At 34.9% G+C, this 13707-nt stretch overlaps 1 protein-coding gene across 2 annotated transcripts in view; it reads left to right on the top strand.

The window, feature by feature from the left end:
- Positions 1-763: 763 nt before the first annotated feature.
- LOC136032697 (ubiquitin-protein ligase E3C-like) overlaps positions 764-13707 on the top strand; it is a 92030-nt gene continuing 79086 nt past the window's right edge. For both annotated transcript variants that reach the window (XM_065712998.1, XM_065712999.1), the window contains exons 1-2: positions 764-880; positions 8513-8652. In XM_065712998.1, coding sequence (XP_065569070.1) covers positions 8536-8652 — 117 coding nt within the window. In that variant the 5' untranslated portion in view covers positions 764-880; positions 8513-8535. The remainder of the gene's footprint in view (positions 881-8512; positions 8653-13707) is intronic.

The raw sequence follows: 13707 nt of genomic DNA, 5'->3' as shown, positions 1-13707 counted from the left end.
AAGGTCGTTGGCATCGCCAACTAAAAAAAGACCAGCATTGGGGTACTTAGAAATAACAAAATCAGCACTTGCCTGTAATTGCTGGACAAAATTACGTTTTGACTCGATATTTTGATTTGGGGAATAATAGAAAACAGCTATTGCAATATGGACGAGGGAGTACTTTTGGTCTAACACTTAGCCAGAGGATTTCATCATACTCGGATAAATTAGGGACTTGAATAACCTTTGGGTAAAGGTGACTCTTAGTAATGTTTAATAGTGCTACACTGTTAACTAATGTTTCACCTTACTTGAATTGTTTACATTTAAATGGTCCTAAATATATTCTATAATTTTTTTATTTGTTTCAGTGCAATCAAAAAGTTTTTTTTAGCATTACTCACGAAATTTTTTTTTTAGGAGTTATAAGGAAAATGTCTGAAAATACTTAATGAGTGATAATAGATGGTGGGGGATGCCATGGACCAGCCATGGGCCCTAAACTGCAATGGAGTATGGCGAAGGGTTGACAAGGGAAAACACAAACAATGGTATGGAAACACTTCTCATCAAAAACTATCTAAAATTGCTTAGGGCATAATGTGACTAGCTAACAAAAACACAAGGCAATGGACTTTAAGCACATTTTTTTTATAAAGACAATGTCTGAAAATGCTTAAGGGATAATTTGAATGGCTTGCAGAAAGACAAAACAAAGGTTTAAAAAACACCGCTTTGCATTCGCCTGGAACCACTTTACGATCTCGAAGGCGCGGCAATGATGGGATTCTTCAATGCATTCCTTCTAAGAAGAAATAGCGTTACTAGGCTAATATCGCCGGGATGATTTGAAGATTTATTGCTTTAGCTTCATTACTTCCCCTGTTGAAAAGCATTGGTATATTTTCTTTAATTGAGCTATTTAACTATTATACACTCTAGGAAACCAAGCTAAGTTATATTGCAAAGCTGACAGGCTAAAATTTACACCAGGCCATGCCTGTTTGGGTGGTGAAGATTTTAGTAGGATGCTAAACCAGTTACCAACACCTAATCAAAAAAGCAGCACCCCCCCCGAAGAAGTTAAGGAAGACTTCAACCTCACTGGTTTTACTTTAAAATGACAGTTTTCCACCCTTTTCTTTCTTCTAGCTTGTTCTGATCTGGACAATTTCTAGCTTAGTCTGATCCAGCTGTTGACAGCCTAACTTTGGTAAAATTCTAGTTAATTGACTTCTTGCTATCTCGGAAAGGGTTTAGGTCAAGAAAATGAAACTTTCAGGGTTTGAATCTACAGACTAAAGTATGTCCCAGGAAGGTATTTTGAAGCAACTACCTCCACTCCTTCTCCCTCTAGAGGGCCCTGACCTTTGATGACCTTTAAAAATAGCCTATGTGTGTTATAAAAGTGAAACCTTGCAAAATAGATCTTCTGCTTAATTGAAGTATAACAAAATTGTTTTCAGCTTCATAACTTTGCTCAATTTCATTTTATGAGGTTTTAAAGATATGCAAATACATTTCCTAAATTTTGAAAAAAAAACATTGATATGGCTTAAAATTCTACTCAAATAATAGGAATTTTGTTTTCAGAACTAAAGGCAGAGAAAAAGCAACTAGTAATTGAAAATTAAGGTAAAATGTTGTTTTGTCAAAATTTCAATAGGTATACATCTGTTATGTGGGCAAATTTCAGGGCCCTCTAGAAGGAGAAGGAGTGGAGATGGGTACTTTAAAATACCTTCCCAGGACATAGTGTAGCCTGTAGACCCATCCCTGAAAGTTTCATTTTTCTAACCTAAACCCTTTCCGAGATAACAAGAAGTCAATTAACTAGAATTTTACCCTAACTTTTACCAATCTAGCATATTTGCAAAGATTTTCATTTTTTTTAAAGTCATTTAATTAGGCTATTGTTATGGTAAAAATCTAGTTGAGTGATTTCTTGCTATCTCAGAAAATGGTTAGGTTAGGAAAATGAAACTTTCAGGTATGGGTCTACAGGCTAAAGTATATCTCAGGAAGGTATTTTAAAGTACATACCTTCACTCCTTATCCCTCTAGAGAGGTCTGACATTTGCCTACATGACAGGTCTGTACCTATTGAAATTTTGACAAAATAACATTTTAACTTAATTTTCAGTTACCAGTTGCTTTTTCTCTGCCTTTAGTTCTGAAAATCCAATTCCTGTTATTTGAGTAGAATTCTGAGCCATATCAATTTTTTTTTCAAAATTTAGGAAATGTATTTGCATATCTTTAAAACCTTATAAATTAGAATTGGATTGTACAAAATTATGAAGCTTAAAACAATTTTGCTGTACTTCATTCAAGCAGGAGATCTGTTTTGCAAGGTTTCACTTTTATAACACACATATTTTTAAAGGTCATCAAAGGTCAGGGCCCTCTAGAGAGAGAAGGAGTAGAGGTAGGTACTTCAAAATACCTTCCTAGGATATACTTTAGCCTGTAGACCCATCCCTGAAAGTTTCATTTTCCTAGCCTAACCCCTTTCTGAGATAGCAAGAAGTCAATCAACTAGAATTTTACCATTGTTAGTAATTAGATGATATTTTCTTCAGTTCTATGAGATAAGCCTTGTGCACTTTTTAAATAGTCAGTTTTTTCACAATAAACAACAAACCTCTCAATAAAACAACAGGATAGTGTTGCTTTTCAGGTCACAGCAAATCTGTTTCCCAATCTGGTCATTTAAAAAAAATCTAAACAGAAAATTGGATGGACAACCATGTCATAAAGATGGTTTGGAGCATTTTTACTTGAATTGTGGCCATACAGTTTGTAAAACAAATAAAAGAAAATACTATGTAGGCTAGTTTTGTTTGATTCAAAATATGAAAAATGGAGTAGGCTACCAATAATGCTGAGGCTCTTCCTCAAATTTTATTGTTTTCAACTATCCAACCTGTTTTACAGTTTCAGCAATCTTTCACATTAAAAAAAACTTTTTGACATTTGTGAATTTTTTATTAGCACTAGTAATGTTTTGCTATTGATTTTATCAGCAAAATAAAAATGTATGCTATTCAAGCTGATAAGGGGGAGGTATACCAACCAGTTAAAAAGTAAAGATGGCCTGTTCCATGCCTAAGTTGTCAATAATATATTTTTTTTTTTTCAAGAGCCAGTGAAGAAAAGTTACTAATTAGCAGACATTACACAGCTAATTTCAAAATTATTACATAATTAAATCATTACAATCAGTATATAAGTAAACAATGTGAAAACATTAAACAAACAAAGCATTAAGTCTGAGGCTTGGCTTTTACTAAAATTGCCAGCAATGAGTAACTAGAAGCAACAGTAGTGTACAGTAAACAAGGTCTAAGATAGATGTTGGCAAATTTCATATAAGATTGCTATTTTGTCAACTTTATATTTAATGTTAAAATGGATATCTTTCTTACGCTTCTTTCAACTTCTGTACCCATCTTCCTTCAACTTCTGTAAATCATGAGATTAAATTGTTCTGTTGAACCAGGCCTACACACTATTCTGTAAACTTTTGAATTGAATTCTTTGACATAAAGGTGATATCTAACCTTAGTCTATTGGGATTTGGGTCAAATCATTTTTATGGTGTTTATAGTTCCAGAAATTAGAAGTAGGATAATGGGTTTATTAAATTATGGTATTGCTAGTCAAGTAGAACATGGAATATACTAGGTGTAATTTTCAAGCCTTAGCAAAATATAAATTGAGTTCATAAAGGCCTATATTCAGAGGACCTTGGACAGCTTTTTCTTTTAATGAATTCTCAGTTTGTTTTAGGGAGTTCCTCTCTTGTCTTACTTTGGTCAAGATCTTGTCTTCTGTTCGTTTCAAAACATTATAGTTGCCTACCATCATCCTAAGAAAAGTGAACCAGTCAGTCATGCTTTCAGTTTGCACTGCAATATAGAAAACTTGCTAAGAGCATGATTTATTTGTTAAAGTTTGAGTCTACTGTAAACTTTCTCCATTTTCAGCTCCTTGTGTAACTTTGATATCAGTAGATGTACAGAAGGATTCAGCTTATTGTGCTGATTCCAAGTATATAAAATTTGTTATGTTTCTTATCAAAACTTACAAGTCTGAGAAAATTTATCTTTTTTTTGAAACAGGAGGAACATCCCCTAAAAGTCAAGGAATCAAAAATAAAACATCAATGAAAACCACAGCATCTGGTTTGGGTGCTTTTGGATTACTTGTGATAGGTGTGAGGAGCATGTGCATCAGCCTTGTATCCTTGAAGATCTTTCAACCAATTACACCAGATCATCAAAAGAGCTAGATGAGTTCCTAAAATCAAAAGGAATAAAGTTTCACTGCCAGACATGTTTGGAATAGTAGAAGTTCTGTTTGATTAGTTAATACTGTTGCCTTTTGATATTTGCAACTTTGTATGACACTTGGTATTTACCAAGTGACATATAGCAATTGCAATTTCTGTCTGTCTGTTGGTCCTGGTTTTTCCAGTTCAGGCACTTCCGGATAAACTAAGACAATGAAAGTTGGCAGGCACTTCCGGATAAACTAAGACAATGAAAGTTGGCAGGCATATCAGGGATCAGACCAGATTAAATTAGAAATAGTCACTTCCCAAATTCAGCCATTTGGGAGGGAAGTGGAAGGATGGTGAATTTGTAAAAATTAGAAAAAATGAGGTATTTTTAGCTTACAAACAGGTTTTTGGATCTTATTGAAATTTGATATTTAGAAGAACCTTGTCTCTCAGAACTCTTATTATCAATCCCAACTGGATTCATTGACATTGGGGGGAGTTGGAGAGTGAAACCAGAAATCTTGAAAAATGCTTAGACTAGAGGGATTGAAATAAAACTTTGTAGGAAAAATAAGCACAAGTGCTAGATACATGATTGACATAACTGGACTAGATCTGCTCTCTTTGGGGAGGGGTATTTTCAGTGCTTTAGCAAGTTTGGTGCTTCTGGACATGCTAGGACAATGGAAATTGGTAGGTGTGTCAGGGACCTGTACAAATTGAATTGATAACAGTCATTTCCTTGATTTGACCATTTGGGGGGGGGGGGCTAGAGGGAGGGAAAATTGTGAAAAATGAGTTATGTTTATCTCATGAATGGGTAATTGGATCTTAATGAAACTTGATGTATAGAAAGATATCATGTCTCAGATGCTCCATTTTCAGGGGAGAAATGGAAATACTGGAAACCAGAATTTTTGGAAAATGCTGGATCTTGATGGGGAAAATAAGCACAAGTTCTAGATACATTTTTGTCATAACCAGACCAGATCCAATCTCTTTGAGGGAGTTGGGGGGATTTCTAGTGCTTTGGTGAGTGTAAGAATAAGCACAAGCTATAGACACATGATTGACATAACTGGACTGAATCTGCTTTCTTTGGGGGAGTTGGGGAGGGGTCCAGTGCTTTGGCAAGTTTAGTGCTTCTGGATGTGCAAGGACAATAAAAATTGGTAGGCATGTCAGTGACCTGTACAAATTGATCTGATAACAGTCTTTTTCCCAATTTGACCATCTGGGGGAGGGCTGAAGGCTTTTGGCTATTCTGACCTTGTCACAAGTGCCATATGAGCTCTTGGATCTTGTTGATATTTAGAATTTACATGTTTTAAATAAAGTATCTGAAGGTTTGAATGTTTTTATTTTACTATTTGACATTTTGTCTCAGTACAAGTAACTGAAGGTTTAAATGTAAAAGACCCAGTCTGATCTCTGTTAGAACACTGGCTGTTTTCCATGTCAGTTTTTTGGTTGATGTGTTGGAACATGCTAATAAAATTTTGTGCCATTAAACTGTTTTGGCATGTTGCATGCATGCTCATTGACATGAGTGTCTGAAAAGTGCTTTCATGTATTAGCAATGCTGCTTTGAGCATGCATCTGAAAGTGTATAAAGACAAGCAGTGACAGAGCTTTTAATATAGTGTATAAATCAAATCTGGGTCAGTTATTTTGTAATCAAATCTGGGTCAGTTATTTTGTAGTTTCTTGCTGATTAAAGAACAGAACATTGTTCCAACAGTCAATCTACTGGTTTAGTACCCTAAACCTAGATTGTATGGTGTACCAAGGCAGGAAATGAGAGCCTTGATAGACATTGATTTATTGATTAACATCCATAACAGCATTCCTTTATATTCTGGTATCTTGTATTGATCCTCCCAGTCTCTAGTTTAAAACAACATAATCAATAAGATCAGTTGTCTAACCTTAACCATCATGTGAATATGATGTTAACTTATGGGCCATATTGTCTTTGGTTATAACTAGATTGTTATACCTACAAAATTACAGAAGGTTGTAGTCATTACTGTTGTCTTTTCCTACACCAAATCTACCTAGGCTAGGATACCCCCTATCCCTACTTCTACTGACCTGGGCATTAAAATCTCTTAATAAAAACACCATAGTTCTACCCAGGGCTCTGTCTATTTGTTCCTGTAATTGTAAGTAAAATTCATCCAAGTCACTAGTATCTCCATTAGTTGGTTCTGCAGGAGCATATACCACTATAACTGATGCCCTCCACTTTTTAGTCATACAATGAGCAATTATTATTCCATTTATAATACCCTTCCAGCCGAAACAAGACTTAGCAGCTTCCCTATTCATCATGAGTCCTATTCCCTGTCTATGCACCCCATCCTTCCTGCCTGAATAAATAAATTCTATATCACCTAATTTCATGCTTCCTACCCTTGGATATGAGCTTCTGAAACCCCTAATAAGTCCAGTTTGAATTGTTTAAATTTGCTAGTCAAAATTTTGATACAATAGTTATTTTTTAATGTTGTAACATCCCAAGTTGTGATTTTTACATTCTTGAAATCATTGAAATTACATTGGCCTTAGGAAAAGCAATGGTCCCAGATACCAGCACAGGACAATGACCAACACATTTCCTCACGTCTACATTGAATTGCTTAAGCTGGCCAAGAACTTGCAGCAAAAAGTCCCTGATACCTTCAGTATGAATGGAGGCTCTGTACAATTCTTGGCCCATCTTGGTCACAACATGGTTTTCAGCACTTGGTGATGCTCTTCTATTAACAAGGTTTGAATTCCTGTACAGACAATCTCAAGTCTATTACCTCCAACTCATTTTGTATTCATGTCTTTAAATGTTATGCTACATCACGGAGGCAACCCATAGTGGATAAATTAGCTAGGAAGAGGGTTTTCAGCCCTAAAATGCCCCTCAAAACCGACCAAGCTCAGAAGAATTACCCATTAATCAGAATCCCCTGCAAATGCTTTGTCAGTTAATAGGCCATAATTTCCTTGAAGAGTACCTCTCCTCAAGTAGGAATAGAGCTAATCAAAAGTCCCCAGTCTTGTGGGTACCCCAACAGCGTTGAGGCTACCCTTTGCAGTGGACATTGTCCATAGATCTGGATCTTATGTCCTGGTGTAGTTGTCTTCCTCTAGAGGATCCTCCCATGATGGTGTTCTGTATTACATGCAATTTAACCCATTACTGAGAGAAGGATTGTAACTCATAGGACCTATGAACAAACCAGTGGGCCCTGCTGAGCTTACATTTAAAGGGCCTTCTTCCTCCTCTGCCTGCATTTACAGCCCTGGGCAAGGGTGCCCCAGTTTCTATTATGGACCCCTGGGATATAAAACTAAAGTTGTAAATGACACCATAGAGTGCAGAGACAAGGATCCTTCAAGTGTAGGAAACAAGTGCTCCAATCAGGCTTACTGAGTATAATCAACAATTTTCTGCCATGCTTTTTCTTTTTATAGGCATGTCAAAGAAGAAAATTAACAGAATAGAAAAAAAAAAAAACAATGAGGAGGGTTAAAACATAACAAAGAGCATTTTCAGCTGAAACTTCCCAGTTTTTGTAGAAGAATCTTTTGAATAATTTTTTTGGGAAAGAAAACCCCCTCCATGCCATGTTTGCTGGTATAATTTGAACAAAGAGAAGATAGGAAAAAATTGATGTTATTAAACATCCAAAACGTGGCCAAAACAGAACAGTAATTTGCAGAAGTTGAAATAAGGTTTTATATTGTTTGTTAGTTGTTTCTACCTTCAATTCAAATAACTTTAAAAAAAAAAAAAAAAAAAAAAAAATTAAAATTGCAGTGAGCTGCTGAATGAATGATGTGATTTTGCTGTGGAACATGGAATGATATGTTTAATTATGCCTGGTTAACTCTAAGCTAGAAGTACTGAGCTATTTTCAACCCAATAATGTTGGGGTCCCATGTCTCTTAAGATTGTTAAGGTGCGCATTAATCTACACATTAACTCATTTTTTCAGGAGAGAAAACGTGAGATTATACCCTTTGGTATATAAAAAACAAGGATAATGAATTAAACTCCCCTCCTGAAAAATTGAAGAAATTTGGCCCAAAACTCATAGATTTCCATATTTGTTCCATGCTCCCTTCCTAGGATGTCTTTTGATAAACCCCACCTCCTGAAGGCTAAACTTATGCTTATAGATTCTGATCACTTTGATTTGACCTAAGATTCGTGGCTGTTTATTGCTAAAATATTATATTTTATAGGTGACATTTGTAAATGGTTCACTATGTATCTGTTTGAAGGAAAATTTTGTTCTGAACCAGAGCAAGACTTGTCAGGAAGAAGGATAGTGGATCGAGATGCTCTGCTCAGTACAGTGCACAGTCAAAGGGAACAGAGAAAGGTAATTGCTTGTTGACACTGTGCACCCCCATCCCTGGGGAAGGGTGTAAATTTAAGACATTCACCTTTCTAAAGTAAGAGCAGCAGTAGCTCTTTTGTTACATTTCATTCAGCTTCCTAATCTTGAAATTTATCATTATCCAGTTATTTGTTCAATTGTAGTGCCACAATAAGAGTATAGGGGGAAGTTTTCTCTAAGATTGTCTCAAAAGATATGATGAAAATGTGCATGTTCAATGACTCAGGAATAAAAATATGTGATTTTAGTAAAATCTTAAGTTCAATTCATAATTTAAACACCCCACACCCCATAGTTTCTACATAATAATAATTAAGCTTTTTTGGGGAGACTGAAATTTTGGATCCCCCCCCCCCCACAAAAAAAGGAAGTTTTGTAGTGCATCCTGTTATGTTACATCATAAATCAGATTTCATCTTCAAGCTTTTTTTTGTTGAATTTAAAATCTTTTAATAAAAAATAACTTCATAACTGCTCATTGATACACAGTAATTCAAAGGCCACACAATAGCGCTGCCTATGTTAACAGCAATGGGGACACACTGTATTATTTATTTATTTTTATTTGTATTTATTTATTTTTGTGTTATTTATTTATTTATATTTATTTTTTGAGACCAGGGAAATTAAAACATGTTAATGGAAACAAATGAAGCACATGAACAGTAATAAGAAGGTCTGCAAAAATCAATCACAATTCAAAGGATTTTTTGTATCTTTAGTTTTGTCAATAAAAAAAAGTATGGTACTGAATGTTGTTAAGAATGTTGATAAGCTTTCAGAATTAGCTGAAAGCCACCAAAGCCTTGACTTACAAATAAGCACATTAGAAAGAGGCTATTGGAAAGCTGTATAGACAGTCAAAATAATCAAAAATGGTTTTCAAAATGTAAATCAGATTTGAATGTTTGAAGATGGATATGTATGCTTATCAATAAAAAAAGTATTCTTATCAATAAAAAAAGAGGTTCCAGGTCTTTGGCTGAGGGCAATTGATACTATTGGTATTTAACAATAGCTGACAAGCGTTCTGGATTAGCTGAAAGCCATAAAAGCTTGGTCTTCTTTGCAAGGACATGAGAATACTAGAAAGCCATGGAAAAATTGAAATAATCAAAAAAAAAAAAAAATCGAAAGGTGAATCAGATTTAATATTTTAAGATGAAAATGCATGGTTATCAATAACGAAAGAGGTTCCAGGTCTTCGGCTGAGGGTTATTGATACTGTTGGTATTTAACAGTAGCTGATAATCATTCTGGATTAGCTGTAAGCCATACAAGCTTGGACTTCTGAACAGGTACATCAGAATGCTTATCCATAAAAAGTATTCTTATCAATAAAAAAGGAAGTTTGAATTCTGTATATTATTTTTAAATTGTGAAGTTGAAATAATCTTTTTAATTGTGAAATGAAATAAATTGAAATAATCATAACAGTTTTCAAAATATAAATAAGATTTGAATGTTTGATGATGGAAATGTATGCTTATCAATAAGAACAGTATTCTTATCAATAAAAAGAAAGATGTTCCAGGTCTTTGGCTGAGGGTATTTGATACTGTTGGTATTTAACAATAGCTCATAAGCTTTCAGGATTAGCTGGATGCCATAAAAGCTTAGACTTCTGACCAAGGAGATCAGAATACTCAAAAGCCATGGATAATTTGAAATAATCAAAAAACAATTTTCGAAAAGTGAATCAGATTTAATATTTGACAATGAAAATGCATGCTTATCAATAAAAAAAAGTATTCTTATCAATAAAAAAGGAGGTTTGAATTCTTTAGGTCATGTTTGAAAACTGTATTAAAAAAGAATATAAAGGGATTTTTATGAAAAACGTTATGAAGCCAAACAACATTAATGATTATAAATATTTCTAAATAATTTACTTGTAAAAGTTTTAATCAGGATAGTAAACAATAAATTAAAAAAATGTCGAGCATTTCAGATTCATGTCTCGGAATAGTTATCAACAAACAAAATTTGAAAAACCTAATTAAAAAGCTACTAAAAAATAACATAAAAAAGAAAAGCTATATACAAAGACTTACTTGATTTCATTCTCTTGTTGGGTTGGCGGGAGCAATGGAAGAGCAGACGCCATTCTCCTCTATGACATCCAGTCTTGAGCAGCCGCGGCTGTGTCCTCAAATGTTATTCCTGCCTTGCTTAGGAACTGATGTTGACTCTCAGACCATTTCATTCTTGAATGACCACGTGGTTATTTCCACCTAGTGGCCATGGGGTTGAAATTGTAGGCAATTCATTATGGTGTTTCTTGGGGGGGTTTGGAGAAGATGGCTGTGCCATCTCACCATATGGTGTATTACTTACAGGTATGATGGAATATGCTTAGTATAGGTCAGGAGGTTGGTTTTACTGATACGATTGCACTAGCTGAGTCTCTCTATCTTTTGGAGTCCTTTGGTTTGAGTTACGTCCAGCCTCTTCAAAGTTTTGGCGGTAGTTGACAAAGCTTCTGTAGTGTATTGTCAGATTGAGCCTACAGATACATTGATTATCCTCATTTCTATGAGGCGGCTGACTAACAGGATTATGCCAGATTTGTTGAGTCTCCCTAGGATGGAAGATGTCTAGGCAATTCATATGTTTGAAGCTGGCAGTTGACATGGTTGTGGATAAATCAAAACGATTTTTGTTTTGCTCCTAATGATGTTGAGCCCTACTTTGTAAGCTTCTTCTCTTGTGCCTGTAAGCACTGCAAAAAAAAGCTCTTCAAGGGCGTTTCTTATGATTACCAAATCGTTGGCGAAGTCAGCGTCACTTGAAAGTCTGCTGTTGAATTCCAGGTCAAAATTCAGTCAGGTAGTCTTCCTCATCATCACATAGTCAACGGCGCAATTAAATAGTTCAGGGGCTGTGGTGCATCTCTGCCAAACTCCTGTATAAATGCTGGCTATGCTTCCTACTGATTTGGACTCATTCTGTTGTTTGTTCATACAGTTTCTCAAAAATTGAGCAGTACTTCTGGGGCATGCCGGTTGTTCTGAGTATGAGCCACAGCGACGTCCTATCTACAGAGTTAGAAGCATTGAAGCAACAGATCTTTGAAGTCTACAAGAGTATGAACACCTTCCGTCGAAACTACCCTGTTTTCACTGTCTGGGTGAATATCTGCTTGCTTGTGGAACGTCTGGGAACAGATCCTGCTTGTTCAATTTTTTAATTTCTTTGCAATATGGGAAGTACCTGTCAAAGAGTGTCGTTGCAAACAGTTTTGTATACACAGGGAATAATATTATGCCCCAGTAGTTAGAGCATTGGCTTTGAGATACTTTCTGTTTCAATATACTCTCGTAAAACAACTCTGATAATCAAACGTCTGATCCGTTTCAAATAACTCTGATAATGAGTTTCGGAAAGTACTTGCTTTCTAAATCTCAGCACCATGACATTCTACCTGATCAACCTCTACCATCAAGAACGAGAAAGCAAGATAAGTTAGTTCCCGTTAAAGCAAGAACAAAACGATATGGTAATTCTTTCGTCCTGGTTTTTGTCAAAATGTATAATAAGAGTTAATATTTATAGTTTGATTTATATTTACAAGTGTAGTTTGATTTTGTATATGTTGTAAAGAAACACAAATCAGCGATAGCTGTCAAGTTTTTGCTATTAAACCTGTCTACTACTACTACTACATGTAGGCAGAATTGTTCCAGCTTGCCAATCCTTTGGAATGATCTCAGTGTGCTTCACTATGAAGAACAGTGCTTGAAGCCACAGCAGCAAGGCAGGACGCCCATACTTCTGGAGGTCGGCAGCTATAACGCACACACCAGGTGTGTGGGAAAAAGGGTTTCATTACTCATTCTGTCCAATCTGTAGCAAAAAACTAAAATTCTTCTGATGGAAGAAAAAAGTGAATTGATACTTAGAACCCACAAGAACCTATGTGGCATATATCTGTAAGACTAGCACCATAAGCCAATTCGTGATATTTCCTGAAGTTTTAGCTGTTACTGACATATTTTTATATTTTCATTTTTTTATGGGTTCATTGTTTCATATTTATGTCATTTCATTTTTTGGTTATTCTTCTTATTGCCCTTGATAATAATGAGAATATTATGATAATATTATTTTTAACTGTGTGGTCAGAGATGGGGTATGTAGGAGGGAGGTGGGTCTTTTCTCCCATTTTATCCATATAGGAAGGATGGTCTTAACTGCTTCCTATGAAGCAGATACAAAAACTGTCTTCCCAAATGATTTAGAAAAAGTAATAAATTAAACATTACTATACAGCTAAATCAAGGATATGGGTAGACATTTATTTTGGTTGAGAAGAGACAAAGTATAAGAAGCCACATAAATTGACAGATTTTATAAAAATGTGGGGATTTATGAGAAAAATTGTAGGAAAATTGATATTTATTAAAAAGGAGGCTAGTCTCCCTATTCTATAAAGTTTTGTGCTGTATACCAAAATGAAGCCATAATTTTGGAATTTTGTACATCTGTATTTATTTCTTAAATCCTCGAGTAAAGAATAATTTCGTGGAAGGCTAAAAGCCTTATTAATCAGTCATATAAAATTATGAAAATGGGAGATATACTCTTTCAGAAGATAAAGAGGAATACAGTCTGTTTTCAAACCAAAAATAATGAAATGTCACAAAAGTTACAACAATTGCTCTAATGTGTGTAACTTCAAAATTCGTAATTCTTTGGACATTTTTTTTTTAATATCAGCAATTCAAAATTACAAAACATAAAGTTTTCGTTTTCAAACAGTTCGTGGTAACGAACTGTAGTAAGGAGCGACCCGGCTCAATAGTAAACGAAACTCTAAAAAACGAAATTTTGATGCTAAAAGATACATCAAAAGAATTGAATTTTCATGCTGATTCTAAATATATAAGTTTCATTAAATTTAGTCTTTGTCATCAATAGTTACGAGCCTGAGAAAATTTGCCTTATTTTGGAAAATAGGGGGAAACATCCCCTAAAAGTCATAGAATCTTAACGAAAATCACACCATCGCATTCGGCGTATCAGAGAACCCTATAG

The sequence above is a fragment of the Artemia franciscana genome, chromosome 11 (assembly GCF_032884065.1).
Source record: "Artemia franciscana chromosome 11, ASM3288406v1, whole genome shotgun sequence".
NCBI lineage: Eukaryota > Metazoa > Arthropoda > Branchiopoda > Anostraca > Artemiidae > Artemia > Artemia franciscana.
Note: the sequence above shows the minus strand (reverse complement) of the source record. Positions and strands in the feature narration are given on the sequence as shown.